This window comes from Carcharodon carcharias, chromosome 26 (assembly GCF_017639515.1).
Source record: "Carcharodon carcharias isolate sCarCar2 chromosome 26, sCarCar2.pri, whole genome shotgun sequence".
In the NCBI taxonomy this organism is placed as follows: domain Eukaryota; kingdom Metazoa; phylum Chordata; class Chondrichthyes; order Lamniformes; family Lamnidae; genus Carcharodon; species Carcharodon carcharias.
The window spans coordinates 41,779,011-41,800,812 of NC_054492.1; the positions used below are offsets into that span (position 1 = coordinate 41,779,011).

Genomic DNA, 21,802 nt, shown 5'->3' on the forward strand with positions numbered 1-21,802 from the left:
TAGAACTCAGGACAATTTATAGTGTGGTTCAGCAGTCATTCAACTTAAGTCATCATCCAAGCCCTGCTTTGTAATCCACTCTAACCAACCATATATCACCTACCCCCTGAAGAAGTGAATTGATTCAATCCCCTTCCAAATATATTCCATTTCAGTATTTATTGCATTGAGTAATAATCTACTTCATAAATTGAGGACTCAGTGAAGAATACCAAGAAATGCCCATTTTTTAAAAATTTTGTATTTTTTTAATTCAAGAAATAATAGCTTTGCATTTGAAAAATATTTTGTGTGCCTGACCAAATGTCCTGAAATCCTGCCGATCTGGGATTTTAAAAAGATACTCCTATCCTTTTAAAGTTTAAAAGCAGCTGCAAAAGTTGGTGATTGACAACTGGTGAACATTTCTGCAAGAACTGTCTGAACAATTAATGCAATCTTGAACAGAAAGTGCAGCAAAATTTCAAGTTTGCGATATAATGGGTCGACTACCACCGCACCATGCAACATGTACTGGCTGTGTAATTAAGCTAAAATGTTTCACCTCCCATTACAGCAGAAACCTACAATGATTTCATAAAATATGGGTGTTTTAGGTGTAGTTAGCACGTTGTGAAAAAAACCACACAGTCTAAGCTACAAAATTAGAGCCAGATTTTTTGCAGCAAAAATTTACAATGAACAACCAGATTTTTTACAGCAATAACTTCAAGTTGACAGGTTATAATACCAGTAAAAACAGAAAATACTGGAAATAGTAAGGTCAGGAGCATCTTTGGGAAGGTTAAAAACCCATAAGAACTGGTATGAAAGCTTTTTGACCCGAAACGTTAACTGTGTCCCTCTCTTTCCTTCCACAAGTATTCCCTGACCCGAGTATTTCCACCATTTTCTGTTTTTAGTTCCGATTTCCAGCATCTGCAGTATTTTATTTTCAATTGTTATATTATATTAGCACAGAACAAAAAGCTGAGAAATACTTATTTCCTGCAGTTAAGCTATCATGCATCACAGTTTTTATTTCACAACAAAACTACAACTGAATACATCAGGGCGATTAACATAGCAGCACATGCTATGACCAAATTATATACTTCCAGCTAATGTAATATTCACATATGCGGTCTATTGAGCTACAAATTCAACCAAATTTCTTACTGAATTTTATCCATACACATCTATTGCTTGGTAGCAAACCAAATGCAAGGAAAAAGATCAGTGGCACAGTCTAGGGGAACTAAATCATCTTTTACCTGTAATTACAAAACAATCCTTCCAGCTTCCTATTATCAAGTTGGCTAATTCACTATATATTAGCACATGTTGGCAGACTGGATTACTAGTTTCTGCAAATAAAAAAACAAAAACAAAATATTAGTGTTTTTCTGATACTGTAGTTTTACACTGTCATAAAGAAACCGTAATCTAAAGTTTCTTCAAAACTGCACTCTCTTTCAGAACTGGCTCCCCGAATACACCAATAACCTTTCTTTGTAATCCTGTCAATTAAATGAACATTCATCACACATCATCTCTTGGAAAATGTTCTACATTTCAAGAAGGGTGTCACATGTAATAATGGAGCATGGTAAACTGCACCAAAATCTATACACTAATTTAGTTTCCAAGTTGAAGGTAGAAATGTCCTCAAACAGCTGGAAATGTTTTGTATAAACCAGGGATTAACTGGAGTGACAAACACTTGAGAATCAATGAGGGAATTTTAGGTGATTCCCAAGTTAAAGCTCCTATGAGCTTTTTTTTGTATTATTTAACTTCCTGAACTGTTATTTCAATTGCTGTATTATAATGAAGATTTTCTGCAATGTGGGCAGTTTTCTTTTGGGTCACTTGCAGCGTCTTTAAAAACTTGGGTTAGAGGTTCTGGGAGTATTTGCAGGGAACCTTCACCAAAGTCACTGGCACACAAATACAAGTTTCAAGAACAGAACGCTGGACACTTTGTAGCCCTCTATAATAAGACTGACTTTATTTCAACATGTCAATAAGAGCGCAGGAACTTTCCAGGTCCAGATCAACAGTTATCCCTCAACAATCATTAAAACAAATTGACTGATCATTTAATTCACTGATATTTCTGTGATTTTGCTGCATGCAAATTTGCTGCCCTACTTGTTTTACCTTGGTGAGGGTCTGGGAAAGAATACTTTTTTCCCCATCATGTGTTAGCCTTGGCTCAGTGTTAGCATTCTCACCACTGAGTCACAAGTCAAGGGTTCAAGCCCCAAAATAGGTGTGAGCCCATAATTTAGGTTGACGCTTCAGTGCAGTAGTAAGGAGAGCCACACCATCTGAAATAACAGAATTCTGCTGAGACATTAAACAAATGCCCCATCTGCCCTCTCACGTGGACATAAAAGATCCCACAGATATGTCAAAGAACATCAGGGAATTTGACTGGTATCCTGGTCAATAAATATCCCTCAACCAACATAACTGAAAAGGATTATCTGATCATTTATCTCAGAGCTTTCTGTATGACTTACTTTGTGCAAATTGGTTATTTCATTTCTCTAAAATACCAGAGCGTTTAACTTTAATGCCATAATACACTTTTGGGACATCCTATATAAATGCAAGTTCTTTACATTCTTCATTTGGTGATCTACAATCTGTGCTCTGCTTGCACTATCATTTTAATTTCATGTCTGTTACATCTGCAGTTTCTTTATCCCTTTTATTTCTCATGGTTACGTGCATGAACCCATGACTTTTCATCCACCTCAGCAATATCTGCACATTCTACAGGTCTGCATTACATTTGACATCACATTTTGTTCAGCAGTTTGAAGATAATTTAACACACAGCCTTCACCAAGTGAGTTAATCTATAGCTTCTCCCAGCCCATCTGTTTAATGTCTCGGTTCTATTTTTCTAATCTTATTAAAATATCCATTTATCTCTGAACATAATCTGAACGGTAACAGGTCTTTTCTCTTTAATAACACTGACTGATCATTGCATTTTCAGCATTTGTTTTTAATTCCAGATTTCCAGCTTTTCAGTTTTATTTTACAAGTATAAACGTGCTGTAACAAATAAATGGTATACACTTGAGATTGCATTTACAACTTTAATTAAACTATGGATAAGATCATCTTATATACAATGATTCAAAACAAGGTACATCAATAAGAAATAAAAACAGAAAATGGTATTGCACAGATTAGTCAGCATATAAATTAAAATACAAGTTAATGTTTTAGGTTGAGGCTGTTCAGAAATGGCTAGTCAGGAGTTGGAAAGTTCCTTTTAGAAGGCCTGGCTGATACAAAAGAGAGGAAACAACATGTACAAATCAAAAATTTAACCATACAATTAACTAACATACTGAAAAAGCATGATAGAACCTCCACCTATTAGAAGGTTAGGGTTTCACGTCCCTATTACAGACCTTCAGCTCACAGGTTGAAACCTCAGTACAATGCTGAATGAGATCCCAGCACCCTAGGACTGCTGCATTCTCAAAGATTCTGCACCTCAAATGAGGCACTAAATTGAGGTCCCTCAGCCTGGTTTGGTGGTTCAAGAGGATATTAAGAATCCCATTGCACTTTTCAAAGAAGCAGAAAGCCCAATGCACTGGCAAATACTTCTCCTTCATCACAGCAGTAACATGCTAACTGCTTATTCATTTTGTTACTATTTATGGGTTCTTGCTGTGCACAAAGCTGTTGTGCTTGGCCACATAAATTATGCTTTGGGACATTTCAGGTTGGCATAATAAGGCACTCTTTAAATGCAAGTTCTTTTTTTATGGCTTTATTACCATATAAAACTTGCAAAATATCAAAAGGCAACTCCTACTGTGAAGACTGGAAGAATAGAAAAAGGGAGAAACTGCTAAAATCTCCTATCCAACAACCTATTCAACTTTAAAAAACATTGCATAACACTGTTTAAGGTTAGCAATAGAACCTCTCAATCTTTTAGCAAGATTTAAAACCAATGAGAACTCTACTGGTGTCCTAATCCAGAAAGCCAGTTGGTGAAGGATAGATCTGGAGCCAATCTTTACACATTTAAGTATTTAGTTACAGAATTACACATAACAAGCATATATACCCCACAAACATAGTTATAAGTGTGTCCCTTTACAGGGACTTCAAGTGCATTACAGCGAATGCCCACCACCTGCATAGAGTTATACACAAAATACAATTAACAAATCGGTACCTGCATAACTGGCAGAATGCATCCATAGGAATTTTTTATTTTTAAATCCAATTAAAAAGCATCACAGCCAACTAACTGAGATTCCTGCTGACTGCCAAGTGCACTATAAACTGAGCCATTTTAAAAATATGTTTGCATATTATAGCACTCATTGTCTGTTTTATTATCCCTTGGATCCAATTGCTTGAGGAATGCGTCACTAACATTCAGCATCTTTTAATTTAAAATTAAACACGCAAGTTTACCTTGCTTAAACAAGTGAAGGCAGCAGGCCAACAACTTGTCCACATGCTTTTGTCAAGCCTTTCAGGAGCTGTACATTAGCATGCAAAGATTTCACGCTGACAGAAATTAAAACACAATATGAAAATATTTAATTCTACATGTTTATGATACAGAATGATCTACTGCAATCCAATGACTGCACATTCTGCCCACTAGTGAGTAGGGCCTACAAAACTCTACTATCATCTGTTACTTTGCTACTTCTCACCCCTCAGCATGGCATAAATTCCATGTTTAATGGATTATCACTTGCCTCCCACATCCTGAAACTTCAAAAAAATTCAAACATTTGAATTCCTTGAATTCAATGCAATCTTTATCAGTGTGTACACTTGTGATGCTGAACCAGGAGTGGTGGAGGGCATTTAAAGTAAATTCATCTGTAGCATAAGTTTAAAATAAATTGTCCAGTTTTAAAATTAGAGAAATAGGTAACTACACAGAATGCTCTTGATTAAATATGTCTGTTCTCAGTCAAAAATAATATACAAAACAGGAAGTTCTAATATGTTAAAAAAATTATTGCACCCTTATCTAGCAACTGTTGAAGATATTTCAGCAGGAGTCATGCTGTTTATTACCTGTACATGCTGACCTTTAAACAAGATTCTAAAGCATTAATTTTACAGCACCCATTTTGATTCCAAAACAACAAACTTAAAAGGCACCATTGTACTGGAAGATTTTAAAAGACTGAAGTCATTGGCAGATGCACAGGCCAACAAAAATACATAAAACAAAAAGAACACAATTGGTGAAAACAGGCCTGTTCATTCCATGAAAATTCCTTTAAGTAATGTTTGTTAATAGACACATTGTTAAAGAAAGGCATGCTTATGCCAGACAGAAATAGTCATTGTAGGACCTATGGGGATGGCGGGGCAAATCAGATACAGGGGCAGAAAAGTGCAATGATAGCCCAAGAACCATCAAGAAACAGTGTGTTTGGTTCTCAGTAATTGTGAGACAAAGCAGGAAATAATGCTGCACGAGCAGAGGGAGGGTGACACAATGTTGAACCCTGCTTACTTAACATAATGTGAAGGAATTTATTCAAAGATGTAGGTAGTTAAACTGGTCTAGTGCCAAGGTACAAGCACTCTGTTCATTACAAAAACTCATGACAAACAACATAAATCACAGCAAAGCATGTAGTGACAAACCCCATGAATATGAAGTGTAGATGTGCAGTTTCTGCTTCAATAAAACATCCATCCAATAAGAATCTAGCACATTTCAAAACTATCTCACTATTATTTTAGGTCATACATAAAAGATATGGCAAGTGTTTGAATGGCAAAACTTTCTTTTCTTTAAAAAAAAGCTCTGCTGTAACAAATTTTACTTTTCAGCTTTAAAGAGGAAAATGAGTCATGCAAGGCACAAAAGGAAGAGTTGGCCAGCTGACCAACTGAGCAAGGTCCTTAATATTAGTAAAGATATTTGAACTATGAAACTTCCTAGCTTCCGAGCCTGCTCAAATAACTCAGTTGTAACGCATGAACAAACTAAATAAATGTTCCAAATAAGTTACAAAGATGCATGTCTCACTTCTGCTCAAGACAGAAAAATAGTTAACTTTATAGATGCGCTGACAAAATGCCTCGAGTGCGGTCCTGAACTCCTTCAATCTGCTATCATAATCCATCTACCCTTCCCAAACTTTATGTTCTTTTTCCTCCTCCTGTTTGGGTGCCCATTATCATCTTATGCCCTGTAAAGTGGTCAGACATTTTCCTATATGACAGGATCATTATAGAAATGAAAATTGTTGTATTATTTACATTTGTAACTTAAATGTACTGAGCAAAAATAGTGTATCGTACAGATGTGATTATACACAATTGTTTGTACACAATTTTAAAGCAGCAGAGCCAAGGGAAATTATTTATCAGCAAGCATACAACTAGTTTGAAACCCTGTAGATTTCACTTTACGATGAAGGTTGTGTTAACCTTGAAACTGGCAAGGACACAGCAATTTCTAATATTTATGCATCAATACTCTGCCAGTGGTATATAATTCTCTCATAAATAAATCAGATTGAGCGTCACAGTACAACTCTAACTTTACTAGAGAAAATAAATCATCTTTGTACAAGACCCACATTAGTAACTTGAAATTGAGACCTGCAAAATATACACAACAGAAATGAGAACTATATTAGGGCGATGTAGTGGTATCACAGTAACATGTAAAATCTCAATTAAGAACATAGATTTGATTTTCCAGTGCTCGACCTGCACTGCACTTGAAAAGGAAGAAGCCATAGCATCTTTCTGCAGTCAGGAAAGATTGGGAAAATGTGGACATGAATATTATGACCAGTGGCCTACAAAAAAAGAGGGCATCGTTAAAGGATGGATAGATCGCTAAGATCACATTCTCTCTTTGTAGCAAGGGTGTGGGACCTCACAATACACAGGGAGCTTCTTAAGGATGTATGCTATTCATTAGATGATCTATCCCCTCAAAGTTCACTGATATGGTCAATAATATTACAAAATATTTGCAAATGTTACATATATGGATGATAATTAATCTTTTAAATACAACTCCACATATTCTGCAGGATCCCTTACTGACAAAAGCAAGTCTGTCTTGCAGTTTCATGTACTTGCCTTGCCATCACTTATGTACAGGTTTCAAACATTAAATTCTTGCACCATTGAGTTCCATATAAAAGCTACCCAGGCTAACTATTAAAGGTGAAACTCTAATTTCACCCCTGCTCTCTACTGAATTAGCTTAATGGAAACAGCTAACAGTACGACAATTAGCCTCAGCATCCTGTATCCTGTTGCTATTGGAGGTTGTTTTTTTTTTTAAAAAAAGGCTTTCAGAATTAGTTTTCCATCAGAAAATTAAAAACTAGCATTTCTGTAACACTTTATGATTTCAGAACATATCAAAAAATGGTTAACAACTATTTCAGAACATTCAAAAAGTGTGGCTAAAGTTGCAAAGTAGGGATAGCTGATTTACGCACAATAAGGTCCCAAAAAAAATCTTGAAGGCAACACCACAGGGGAAGAAACAATGTGTGCGCGTTCAAATATCGTGATGCATTTTCCCCAAGCAAAACTAAAAAAAAATTGCAAACAAATTCACCACTGGTAGGAAAAGAGCCATGTACCATTTTCTCAATTTGAATCAAGAATGCGAATCCTTTAAAATGTTATCCAATGCATTAACTAGTAACGTGACAAATTGGGAATCCAGATGTGGCTAACTGCATTTCTGATCAGTAAAATTTAAAAAAAAACACGTAAAAAAAGACACATTGCACATGTAATCTCACTAGCCCTATTTTAATTCAGTAGGCATGCGTACTTTAAGCTTTTTTGTTTGTTAGAAAAAAAAGTGCAAGATAAAAAGCAGTGTGCTCATTGTTTGAGTGCTTCATTTCCTTGGCCACTGAATGATGTGTATACTTACTTAACATGTAAAATGAAATGCATTTACAGGTATCGTGCGAGGGCCTGAAAAGCGTATTTCACTAAAATTAATGCATGACTAAGTCACGTCCGACAAGTTAGCAATTTCAATGAGACAACACTGACTTGAAAAAAAGTTAACTTTTCAATTTACAGAAACATATCAGATCTACATTTCAGTACTGACTGCAAAGAGTTTTTCTTAAAAAATTTAAGAGCTTTGGACAAAAGAGAGCTGTTTGGTAGCTACAACGGGCCACTGACAGCAGAATGTGTGATTTGGGAGACAGAAGCTTAGTTATCTGTGCTCAAGTGATTCACATTTTCTCCCCCTGCAGATGAGCATTTGTACAACATGGTCATGTTTGTCTGGGATGGGGGCTATTACTTCTTTATTCAAGCATACTTCTTGCTGGGTCAAAGGAATTGCAATAAATACCATCACTGAGAAGGCCTGCAGGGTATCAGTCATTCCCCAAGAAAAGCATAAATTGGACTGCAAATTTAATCAGGATGTTTTTTTTTGTTAAATAAGAAGTTTAAATGCTTTGCTCAACAATGGATTTTGCAGAAGAAAAGCATTTTGGAATCAACCAGGTACAGTATTACCTAACCAGCTTCCATGACCAATATAGAGAAATTAAACCAATCTGGCTCAAGCCCATCTTTTCATGGTCATGTGTTAAGTCACAACCAGAATCTTATTTTCTAGGCTGCAAACATGAACATTTTGTGATACAATTTGTGATCTCTGCTTCCAAGAGACTCAGTTACCTATTTTCAAGTGGCGGATGAAGCCTTGCTTCTGAAACATTATAGTAGCCACCTCCCAACGCCATGCCGCTCAAAGTCAGCATTATGCCACTAAGCCAATCTGCAATAATATCTGAATATTAAAGATCAACATTCAAGATTAAAGATAGCAGTTTACACAAGTGCAAGGATCACATAACACTTGTTTACGGCAAAGAGAAGAATTGTCTGGAGATTTTATTTGTTGCAATATAAATCAGTCCAAATCAAAATCTACTCTGGTGAGAAATGTTAATGCATTTATTTTGGTCATGGTTGGGGTGGTGGAGGATGGTGCGGATAAAGAAAGAGGGTATCATCATTTAAACAATGTGCCGGAATATATGACAACTATTTCTACATTAAACACATACATCTAGAGTTTCAATCCAACAAAAGATGTGAGGAATAAAAACAGAAAATACTGGTAAAACTCAGCAGGTCTGACAGCATCTGTGGGGAGAGAAACAGGGTTAATGTTTTGAGTCTGTATGATTCTTCTTCAGAGCTCAGATTTCCAGCATCTGCAGTATTTTGCTTTTATTAAAGAATGTGAGGAACCCAAATCTAAACTGAGCTATTCTGCCATTCTAGCTTTTCTGTTCCGTGCTTATTAGAGTCCTTTGTCAATATAAACAACTTGATTAGATCACCCCACAGCCTTCTAAATACATGGAAACACAGCCAAGTTTACACAACCTGTCCTTATAATTTAACCCTTCAAGCCTGATTCTATTGATATTGTGTTATATCCTCTTCGAGGTCAATAGAACTTTCTTTTGGTTCGGTGCCCAGAATTGAACACAGTACTCCAGATGGGGTCTTACCAAGGCTTTGTACAACTGACGCATCACATCTGCCCCTTTGTATTCCAGACCCCAAAGAGGTAAAAATCAACATTCCATTAGCCTTTTTGATTACCTTTTGCAACTCGCTTTTACTGCATATAGACATCTAAATCCCTTTGCTCTTCCAAAGTCCCTGGTCTTATGCAAATAAAATATTCCAATTTGTCTACCAGAGTTAAGGAGATGACCTCACACTTCCCCATGATGGTGCCCCATATGTTATTGTTTTGCATACTCACTTAAGGCTATGCGCCTTTGTAACTTCCTGCTCCCATCTACACACCTCACCTCCTAAATTAGCATCATCTTCAAACTTTGATATACAACTCTCTATTCCTTCAAAGTCATTAACATGTTAAGGTGAAAAGATGAGCCCCTAGTACAGATCTGAGGAAGACCACTTGTTTTATCTCAGAGAATAGTCCTATTATCCATACTCTGCTATCTCCCAATTAATTACCAGCCCACATCACAAGGTTACCTCCAATTTTAAGTGTACTTATTTTTTTTCTAATCTCTTATGTGGAACCTTTCTAAATGTCTTTAGCAGTTCATAATGACCACTGGAAATCCATGTAGGCACTCTCTTGACCGCCTATTCAAAGAAAATTCAACTAGATCAGTCGGACACAATCTATCCTTCTCAAATCCATGCTAGTTCTTTGATCAGCTGAAACTTACCCAAGTGCTCACTGTTTATGACAGATTCCAGTAACCTCTCCAAAGTGGCCATTAAACTATCTGTAGTTACCTGGTTTCTCCTTCCCTCCCTGCTTAAATAATGGAGTAACGTTTGCAATTTTTCAATCCAAAGGCTCAATTCCTGAATCCAGAGAGCTCTGGAAGACAATGACCAATGCATCTGCAATTTCCTTGCTCTATCTTCCAGAGTTAAATTCCAAAACACAAGAAGGATATAAAGCAGCAGAATGTTGCAGAAAAATGGTAGGGGCCCCAGAGCAACTTGCTGTGAGGGAGCGCATTAGGAACATGAATAGATAATTCAGCACCCCAAGCCTGATCCACCATTTAATGGGATCATAGTTGATCTGCATCCTAACATCATTCACCCATCTTGCCCCCATATCCCTCAATGCCCTTGGCAAGCAAAAATTGATCAAACTAAGACTGGTTTTTGTGGGGGCGTGTTCCAAACTTTCACCCTTTGCATAAAGAAATATTTCTGAACTTCTCTCCTGAGTGGCCTACACTTTTGATTTTAAGGTTATATCCCCTTGCCCTAGGCTCCTCCACCAGGAAAAAAGATTTGACTTATCTACCATTGCATCCCTAAACCTCAGTCAGATCACTCCTAACAGTGCTTTGAGATATCTCATGGTTGTGAAAAGCACTCTATAATCTTTCATAATCTTCTATATTCCAGAGAATTCAAGCCTAGTTCATGTAATCTATCCTTATAACATAACTCTTGGAGCACTGATAACATTCTGGTCAATCTGCACTACACTCTTTCCACTGTCAATATATCCTTTTTAAGATACAGTGCCCAGAACTGCACACAGTACTGCAGGTGTGGTCCAACATGGCTTTGTACAGCTATAGTAAAAATTCCTCCCCTTTAAATTGCAACCCTCGAGTTATAAATGTTAACATTCCATTAGCTTTCTGATTATTTGTTTAGACCTGACTATGACATTTTGGTGATCTAGGTACATGAACCCCTATATCTCTTTGGACCATGCACTGTTCCTAGCTTTTCAACATTCAAAAAAAAAAATACTCAGATCTATCTTTTTTGATCCAAAATGGATGACTTTACACAACCTGTGCCTTTAACATAACGAAATGTTCCAAGGTGCTTCGCAGAAGTATTATAGAACAAAAATAAACAGAGTCAAATAACAAGGTATTAGGTAACAAGAGCTTCATCATAGAGTTTAGTTTTAAGGAGTGCCTTTAAAGGAGGAAATCAATTTGGAACAGTTTTCCCCATTCAATTATCTATCAACATCTTTGTGCAATTTTATTCTCCCATCTGCACTACTTAATATGCCATTTATCTTTGGGTCATCAGCAAACTTTGGGCATATGGCTCCATAGTGTGCGTTTAAGCTGTTAATAAAATAGTCAATAGGTGAGGCTACGGTATAAGTCCTTGTGCAACACCAGTAGCCATCTCCTACCAATTTGAGTGCATATATTTAGATTACACCTTTAATGTAATAAAATATCCCAAGGTATTTCACTGAAGCATTATAAAACAAAATATGACACTCAATCACAAAGAGAAATTAGATGACCAGAAGTTTGGTCACAGAGATAGGTTTTAAAGAATTTCTTAAAGGAGGAAAGCGGGGAAGAATATTTCCAAGCTTAGGGCTAGGCAACTGAAGGCATGATCACCAATGATGGAGCGATTAAAATTGGGGGTGATGAAGAGGCTAGAATTAAAGGGGCACAGATATCTTAGAGGTTTGTGGGGTTGGAAGAGATTACAGGAATGGACGAAACTATGGCATGCTTTGAAAACAAGGATGAGAATTTTAAAATCAAGGCGTTGCTTGACCAGAAGCCAAAGTAGGTCTGCAAGCACAGGGGTAATAGGCGAACAGGACTTAGTGCAATATTTAAGACATGGGCAGCAGAGCTCTGGATGACTATAAATTTACACATCTGGAATAAAAAGCTAGTATCAGTAATGTTGATTGTGAAGTTACCGGATTTCCTCAAAAACTGATCATTTTTACTAATATTATAACTATGTGACTCTAGACCCACAGCAATGTGGTTGTCTCTTAATTGCCCTCCAAAATGGCCTAGCAAGTCACTCAGCTGCATCAAAACCACTACAAAAACTACAATTGGAATAAAACAGGGCAGACTACCAGGCATCAGCCTTGGAGCCAGATTCATACATGACAAAAGCACACTCTGCCCAGTCAATCTGAAAAGTCCTCCCCAACAACACCATGGGCTTGTGCCAAAATTGGGATAGTTGTCCCAAGGACAAGGTAAGTAACAACTTAACATAGTCACGCTCACAGAGTATTTACAGCCAATGTCCAAGACTTCTCTATCACTATTGTCAGGTATGCTTTGTCCCAGTGGTAGGGCAGACCCACCAATGGTGTCAGCAGAGTAGTATAACCTGGAGAGGCAGGTGTGGGTGGGGGAGGTGAAGAAAGAATAATGGCTCTGAGAGTCCTCAATTTGGGCCCTGTACTCGTTGAAGTCTCATGACATCAGGTAAAAATATGGTCAAGGAAACCTTCTGCTTGGATTATCACCTAGTTCCTTCCCTCAGCTGAAGAATCAGTACTCTTCCATTTTGAACATCACTTGGAAGAAGCACTGAGGGTAGCAAAGGCACAGAATGGGTGGTAGGTTTGAACGCCCATCACCAAGAATGGCTTAGTAGAACGACAACTGTTTGGAGTTGCCGAGTACGAAAGGACATAGTCGCTAGACTGGGCCTGTGGCAATTTGTGAAAGGACCAACAAGAGGGAAATCAACTTGACTTTGCCTTCAGCAAGCTATCACAGATGCATATGTCCTTGATAATGTTGGTAGGGACGACCACTTGTGGACATGAAGTCCTGTCTTCAAACTGATAGACACCTCCAGAGTGCTGTGCACCTCTACAACATCAACACAATGTAGTTTCATGACCCGGCCGGCATATTCTTCACTCTACCAGCATCAAGCCAGGTGGCCAATGAGAAGTGTAGCAGAGCATGCCAGAAGCAGCACCAAGGATACTTTATAAAGGAGTCTTCAACTTAGTAAATCTACAATATAAACATCTTTCGGATGAGATGTTAAACTGAGGCCCCATCTGCCTGGTTGGGTGATGTAAAATATCTCATAGTACTATAGCAAAGAAGAGCAAGTGAGATATCCCCAGTATCCTGGCCAATATTTGTACCTCAATCAACATAACAAAAAACATAATCTGCCATTATCATGTTGCTAAGTGGCTGCCGTGTTTCCTACATTATAACAGTTTATACACTTCAGAAAGTACTTCATTTGATGTAAAGCACTTTGAGACGTTCGATAGTTGTGAAAAGTGCTATTTAAATGCAAGTTGTTTTTTTCTTTTGTAAACAGCGGAAATAGCAGTCTATAGACAGTTAAGCAATCACAACCAGTGGGTCACATCAAAGTTCTGCAGTCCTGCCGAGTCCAGAAGTGATAATGGTGAACTAAACAACTAACAAGCAGAGGAAATTCCATGAACATCCCAATCCTCAAATGATGAAGGAGTCTGTGATAATAAAAGCTCACATTACTCAAGTACCTCGATGCCCTGGGCTGTCATTGGAATCAGCTTTCTGCTAAGCATAGATGCATTGTGTAAGAAAGCCAAAGGCAAGAATATCATCTCAGATAAAATGGGTAATGGAATGTATGAATTCATTCAGCTACGTCTATGATGCTCTGAAATCCATTAGCTTGGTCACGTATGCAGGATACGGAGATGGTTTATACGATCAATATAACCATGGTAAAGTGACAGGACGCACACAAGACCAATATAACTATGCCAACAAGATGATTAGAAGGGATTGAGGACAGCCAAGTGCATCCTACTACTCCATGCTGTTATTTTGATGTCACTTGTATGAATCTTTGTTTTACTAACGTTTGTTGGTGATATGCATGGAATATAGAGATCAAAAGTAGAATTACCATATGAAGTGAGTGGGATTCTCTATGCCTCACTCATGCTGGAATTGTAATGTATGATGTCTCAATAAATGCCTGATCCTGCTTTGTTACAACTGCATGTGTATGTACTCTGATGTTTAATTAACAAGACATATTAAAAGAAAAGGGTCGAACCAACCTAACACTTGAGCGCAAAAGGCAAGGTTGAAGCATATCTTCAGCCAGAAGTGCTGAGTGGATGATTGATCTTGGCTTCCTCCCGAGGGCTCCACCATCAGAAGCCAATCTCCACCCAAATCATTCCATGTGATATTAAGAAACACTGGATACAAAAATGGCTATGAGCCCCGAATACATCTTGGCTTTAGTGCTGAAGGCTTCTGCCCCAGAAAGTAGCCTTTCATACAGCTAAACTTTTTTCAGCACAGCTACAGCACTGTCATCTACCAGACAAGAATAGAAAACTGTCCTGGTATGTCCTCTCCATAAAAAGCAGGGAGAAATTGACCTCGGCCAATTACCATACCATAATCATCAGCAAAGAGACGGAAGACGTCAAACTGTGCTAGCAAATGCACTTACTCAGAACTTACTCAATAGCTTGCTCACAGGTGTTCAGTTTGGATTCCTCCAGAACCACTCAAACATAGACAAAAGAGTTGAAATCCAGGAGGTGAGGTGAGAGTGACTGCTCATCATCAAAGCCGCATTTGACAGAGTGTGATCCTGAGGAGCCCTAGTAGAATTGGAGTCAATATGAATCCACAAACATTCTACTGGCTACAATCATACTTCAATACAAAAGGAAGATAGTTGTGATTGTTGGAGGCCAGTCATCTCAGCCCCAGAACATTGCTGCAGGAATTCCTCAGGGGTGAGTCCCAAGTCCAGCCATCATTAGCTGCTTCAGGAACCTTTCCTCCATTATAAGGTCAGAAGTGGGAATGTTTGCTGAATATTGTATGGTGCTCAGTTTCACTCGACGCCTCAGATATTGAAGTAGTTTGTACCCCCGTGCAACAAAACCTGAACAACATCCAGGCTTAGATTCGTAAGTTGCAAGAAACAGTCATGCCATGCAGTGTCAGGCAATTGTTAAGAACTGTATTTTTCTTTTAAAATATGGAAGAACATTGCATTATCTGGACACTTGGAAACTGACCTGGATTTTAAAAAAGGGTCATAAGCTCACCTTGGAATGTGAACAAGCATGCCTTTTCCAAGAAAATCACCTGACCAGCAAAGGACTTAATGGGGGGAGAGCTTATGAATTGCAATTGATGGAAAAAAACTGGTTTAAAGGCACAGAGGAGCTTTAAGTTTTGAACTGAATTTTTTGAACTCAGTTGGGAATTAACTGAGAAAGTGAAGCAGCCCAGCTCCCCTGCTCCTTGCCTTGTCTGAAATAGAGTGCTTATTAGTATCCAGGAAGAAGTTCTCATCTCAGTGGAACTTCTTTCTCTTTGGAAACCTGAGAGGCTGAGACAGAAGGATTGATCGGCTCTATTTTCCTTCATGCCAAAGCTCCGTTGATGAGAACTAGGAGTGACCTGTCTTCACACGAGGGAGCTCCAGATCAACAGTGTCGAAACCCTGCAAACTTTATCTTTTAAAGTCTTTTGTTCAACTGCCCATCTCTGCAGAGACCCTATTTATTTGTCCTTTGTTAGTGTGCGGGTGCACGCTGGGGAATTTAAGACGGATAGTTACACTCCCAGATTACAAATCATGTGTTAACCAGTTCTTGCAACTTTTTAAAAAAAAATTGCTTTGTAATAAATCAATATTTCTATGAGGAGTTGGCATGAAAGAAGAGTTGAGGCCTGGGGCAGATCTGCCATGATCTTATTGAATGACGGGGCAGGTTTGAGGGGCTTTATGGCCTACTCCAGCGCCTATTTCTTATGTTCTTATTCTGAGTTTAGTGAAGGAAGGCTGGTTAAAGTCTCTTACATTCTGGGTGTAACAATAGTGAAGGTAAATCACTGGCCATTTTAGTGAGTGAATTAAACTTTTAAACTAATGTTGTGACCTATGAAGTAGTAGGGCTAGATAAACCTCACACTCCTCCCACCCCAGTCATAACACAATGACCACCTACAACAAGCAAAAATCTAACCCCCCATCTCCCTTGATTTTCACTATCATGAAATCCCAAACCATCAACATCCTGGCAGGGGTGGGGTGAGCACTGAAATCACCATTAACCAGAAACTTAACTGGACCAGGTGCATAAATACTGTGGCTACAAGAGCAGGTTAGAGGTTGGGTATTCTGCAGCGTGCAACTCACTTCCTAACTCCCCAGAGTCTTTCCACCAATTACAAGGCACAAATTGAGAGTGTGATAGAATACTCCCCACTTGTCTGGATGCGGTTCCAACTAACTGAAGCAGCTCAACCAGTTCAGAACAAAGCAACTCATTTGACTGGCACCCCATCTACCAGCTTAAAAATTCAATCCCTCCACCATCTGCACACAGTGGCAGCAACATGTACCATCTACTAGATGCATTGCAGCAACTCACTAAGCCTCCTTCAGCAGCACATTCCAAAACTGTGATCTCCATCTCCCAGAAGGACAAAGACAGCAAATGCATGAGAACAAGTTCCTCTCCTAGCCATTCTGACGTGGAACCATATCGCTGTTCCTTCACCGTCAGTGGGTCAAAATACTGAAACTGCCTCCCTATCAGCACCATGTGTGTAGCTACACCACACGGACTGCAGTGATTCAAGAAGCTCATGGTGAGCCATCTACAAGGACAATTAGGGATGCATAATTAGGCAGAAATGCTCACATTCCATGAACAAATAAAAAGGGAAACGATCTATGAAACAAGTGAGATACAGCTAGCCGTGATTTACAGGATGCGTGGAAAGTGATGCATTCTTTTGAGATATAGAATCAACATACTAGTGAGGGATGACGAAGGGGTTAAGGATGGATCCTAGCGATCTCCAAAGAATAAAAACACAAGGTAAGGAGAAGATATTGCTGGATGCATGGGGATCAGAGATGGAATCATGCAAGGTCAATGCCAACTATGGAGAAGAGGTTGTGTAGTAGCATGGCATGACCAACAGTATCAAATACCATGGACAGATTGTTCCTCCCTGTGAATGCATACAACTGTGCAGAACAAAGGATATCTTTCATGATTTTGACCAAGGCAGTGTTGGTGTCAGGAGCAGACTCCGTCATTGATGCAACCAAGTAAATGCCTCATCATTTAAGGGATCAAACCAAAAGTGCAACCACTGAACAAAATACCTTGTCTACAGCCCCAACATCTAACTGCACACTGATGAGATCATTCTATGGCACTCCCTAAAAAGGTCAATACCGTCTCTTAGCCTCTGTTGCAACATTTGTACTTGCAACTTGAAAATTAATCCAGAAACTGTAGGTCAACACCCATAACATAATATCCAGCATTTTGTCAAAGGTTTTTTGTATTAGTATATTTAGTATTACAACTTCCTTCACTTTCTATAATAATGTTCCATTCTCCATTTAATTCTCCTTGCTTCTTTATTAAGTATATTTATAATAGATCATTTCAATTTTGTTTGTGAAAGTTCTGCTATTTGGTACCAACATAAAATGGTAAATTAAACTAGTTTGGAATATTTGACAAAGACTGTAGAATATTCTACTTACTACTTTATAATTAATATAAGCTAGTGCCTTTAATGTAATGAAACATCTTAAGACACTTCACAGGAGCATTATATATAAAAAAAAAAGTATGACATCAAGCCACATAAGGAGATATTAGGACAGATGACCAAAACTTGGTCAAAGAGGTAGGTTTTATGAAGTGTCTTAAAGGAGGAAAGCACAGTGGAGGGAAACTACAGTGGTAGAGACCTAGGCAACTAAAGGCATGGCCATCAATAATGGAATGAATATTATTGTGAATGCAAGTGAGCAGGATCATAAAAGTGCAGATATCTCGGAAGAGTTGTGGGGCTGGAGGAGATTTGAGGGGGGGGGGGGGGGGGGGGGGGGGGGGGGGGGGGGGATGGGGAAAAAGCCATGGAGGAGTTTGAAAATATGGATGAGAGCTGTAGAACCAAGACATTGCTTGACTGGTGGCTAAAGCAGGTCAGTGAGCACAAGGGCAATAGGGGAATAGGAACAGGACTTCCTGCAAGTTAAGACACAGGCAGAGTTTTAGATGACCTCAAAACTACAGAGGGTGGAATTTGGGAGACCAGCCAGCAGTGGGCTGGATTCAATTTAAAAATGCATAGTATTTTATTTGAGATGCTCTCTGGTAACCACACATAAAATTAGTTGATAAAATAATCAGAATGTAAAGAATTGATCAGAGTACTGAATGTCAGGCTATTAGTATAAACTAAACATGAACTATCAAAATTCCAATCTATAAACAAGGCATATAAATAAACTATCAACTCATAATAGCTGCTACACAAAATCTTAAAACCAAAAATTATACTGGAAAGATTGTGGCAACCAGTTTTTATGTCCTGGGTGTAATTCAGATGTCCAATTACTACATTAGGACTCAAGCTGGTTTCAATCTCAACCAGCAAGACTGCCAGAAGAAATGCTGAATTTAAAGCATTTATTCTCCAAATAATCACATCATTCAGTAGGTTTAGTATGTAAATCCAATGTCTCTGCTGCATTGACTTGGATACAAGCCCAGGTGTTACTCAAGAATAACTTCAACTTTAGCTAACTCCATATTTATTTGTAAAAACAAAACATGAAAGATAAAGCGAAGAACTAAACCCCCCCAATTCTAACAGGAAACATTTCAAACTGGAACAGTTACTCATACAGCCAACTCTTGGATTGTACTAAGATACTGAAAATGGTGATTGAACGCACAGAAATTCAGTAACTCAACTAGAGATTCAATTTTGAAAAAAGGTACCTCAAGTAATCTTTAAAGTTTTTGGGCTACACAATTGAAAATTCTCATTTTCTGTAAACAGGCAAGAATTGCAATTCCAATGTTCACAAAGTAAGTTACATAGTGACAAAATAGCTTCACTATATAACAAAACTTTAACCAGTTTCCACCACACCAGAATGCAAAACATTTCCCATTCTTTCCTCTGACTAACTCCTGCAGCACCAGTTGTGCCACATTCCTAAGAGGGCTACAGATAAACTTATTATAGGGCAGCTTGTTATTTGTAACAGGTACACAGGATCAGATAGATGCTTTAAGGCAAAAAAAAACTATATCTCAAGCGATTTTACAAGTGTTCTATTTTTGTTGCACCTGTAACAAAAGGCAAGTGACTTTCCTGATTATCCATGAGTCAAGTGTTTCTCCCTTAATTATTGCTGTGCCTGCCAAGTACCTCAATTGTACTCGCCCTAATTTAAGGACTGTAACATATGATTAAAGCCCAATAGGGTACAAATTGAGTGATATTTTTAAATGTCCCTTTAATGCGAGATTAACGTTTCCAAACGAGAAACAAAAGGGTGGATTTTTTTTTTTTAAAAAGTGGAAGGATCGAAGTGTCAGATTAGCGAACTCCCATTAAGGAGCAGCACAGACAACATTCTCAGCCAACAACATTACCTCTCGTCATTCCGCCCGCTGAAAGGAGTTGGCACCCGGTTGCTTTACAAGCTCAGATCCGGGTGAAATTTTCCACTCAGGGCCGCTGCAAGGCCTGGCCTCCTCCCCAGCACAAACAAACCAGCGAAACAAACACCCTGTCATTGATCGGTTTACCTTCGCCACCTCCTTCTTTTCCATCCCCGCTGCGCCACAAGAGAGGCTGCGGCCCCCTTTCCCAGCCCGGTGAGTGCCAGGGGCTGTCAGATAAAGCCACTCGCCGACGCTGCCAGTCCGACTGCGGACTTCATGTTGTTGGTCAGGGTTGGGCTGTTGTCGCCCTTGCGTAAACACGTCGCCGCTCGGCCACGCCCCCCCCCCCTTGCGCCGCTCGGCCACGCCCCCCTCCCTGCGCCGCTCGGCCACGCCCCCCTCCCTGCGCCGCTCGGCCTCGACCCCTCCCCACGGCTCGACCTCGGCCCCGCCCCACACCACTACCACCACCCCACCCCCGGCTCGGCTTCGGCTTCGGCCCCGCCCACCCCCTGCGCCGCTCGGCCTCGGCCCCGCCCCACACCACCACCCCACCCCCGGCTCGGCCTCGGCTTCGGCCCCGGCCCCCCCCCCAAACCCCGCGCCGCTCGGCCTCCCCTCCCTTCCCCTCCCCCACCCCCCCTTGCACCGCCCTGCCACGGACCCCCCACGGCTCGGCCTCGGCCCCGCCCCACGACCACCACCACCTCCCCCCCACCCCCCCCCCCGGCTCGGCTTCGGCCTCGGCCTCGGCCTCGGCCCCGCCCGCGCCGCCAGGCCCTGCACCGCCCCTCCCACGCGCCGCTCCCACGCGCCGCTCGGCCCCGCCCCCCCCCCCCCCCCCCTATTCGGCGCCGCTCGGCCCTGCCCTGCCCCGCCCCTCCCACGCGCCGCTCCCACGCGCCGCTCGGCCCCGGCCCCACCCCCGGCCACCGCTAGCTCCGCCCATTCCTGGAGCGACGTCGCCACGGCCGAGGTCCGCCTCAACAGCGCCCGGTAAGCCGAGCCCGTCCGTACGCGCCAAACGTGCCGCTTCCCCACACTGGGAACAAAGGCTGAGATAGGGGCAGACCGGGTGCTTCTATTTCTTTATTTTTAGTATTTCTCTTGCTTTTACACGGCCAAAGATTTGACGATCTTAGAATAACCACGGATTTTAAAAATAAGCAACTGGCCCTTTTAGATGTGAAGCAGCCCACATTTCAAACCAAAGTGGGTCAGAGTTGCCTCCCAAAGACTTAATAGGACCAGATGTTAGGTACGTGCAAATTAGGAGCAGGAGTTGGACTCTTTGACTCCTCGAACCTGCTCCACCGTTTGATAAGGTCTTGGCTGATCTGATTGTGGCCTGAACTGGAGGAACAACACCTCACCTTCCGACTAGGGACTTTACAGCCTTCCGGACTGAATATTGAATTCAACAACTTTAGGTCGTGAGCTCCCTCCCCCATCCCCATCCCCACCCCCTTTCTGTTTCCCCCTTCCTCTTTTTTTTCCCAATAAATTATAAAGATTTTCCTTTTCCCACCTATTTCCATGATATAAAAAAAAATATAAAAAAAAAACCCCACTAGAGCTATACCTTGAGTGCCCTACCATCCATTCTTAATTAGCACATTCGTTTAGATAATATCACCAACTTTAACTTTAACACCTATGTGTTCTATTGTACTATTGTGGTTGACATCTTTTGATGAGCTGCTTCTATCACTGCTTGTTTGTCGCTACAACCACACCCCCTCCCCCTCCACCTCTCTGTCTCTCTATCTCTCCGCCCCCCACACACACACCTTAAACCAGCTTATATTTCAGCTCTTTCCTGGACTCGAACTCAAGTTCTGTCGAAGGGTCATGAGGACTCGAAACGTCAACTCTTTTCTTCTCCGCCGATGCTGCCAGACCTGCTGAGTTTTTCCAGGTAATTCTGTTTTTGTTTTGGACTTCCAGCATCCGCAGTTTTTTTGTTTTTATCTCTTGGTTTCCCCCCCAGTCTATCCCGTTATACCCTTTGACTTCCTTTAG

At 40.3% G+C, this 21,802-nt stretch overlaps 1 protein-coding gene across 6 annotated transcripts in view; it reads right to left on the reverse strand.

Annotated features, from left to right (window-relative positions):
• secisbp2l (SECIS binding protein 2-like) overlaps nucleotides 1-20,109 on the reverse strand; it is a 64,589-nt gene extending 44,480 nt beyond the window's left edge. For 2 of the 6 annotated variants that reach the window (XM_041174862.1, XM_041174864.1), the window contains exons 1-2: nucleotides 19,925-20,081; nucleotides 1,254-1,346 (exon numbers count right to left, since the gene is read on the reverse strand). Coding sequence is in view for 2 of the 6 variants with exons in the window: in XM_041174861.1 (XP_041030795.1) it covers nucleotides 19,925-19,948 (24 nt within the window). In the remaining 4 variants the exon portion in view is untranslated. Of the gene's footprint in view, nucleotides 1-1,253; nucleotides 1,347-19,768; nucleotides 19,824-19,924 lie in introns of those variants that run through there. The other 4 variants (XM_041174861.1, XM_041174860.1, XM_041174863.1 and 1 more) reach the window with 3 other exon arrangements.
• Nucleotides 20,110-21,802: the final 1,693 nt, after the last annotated feature.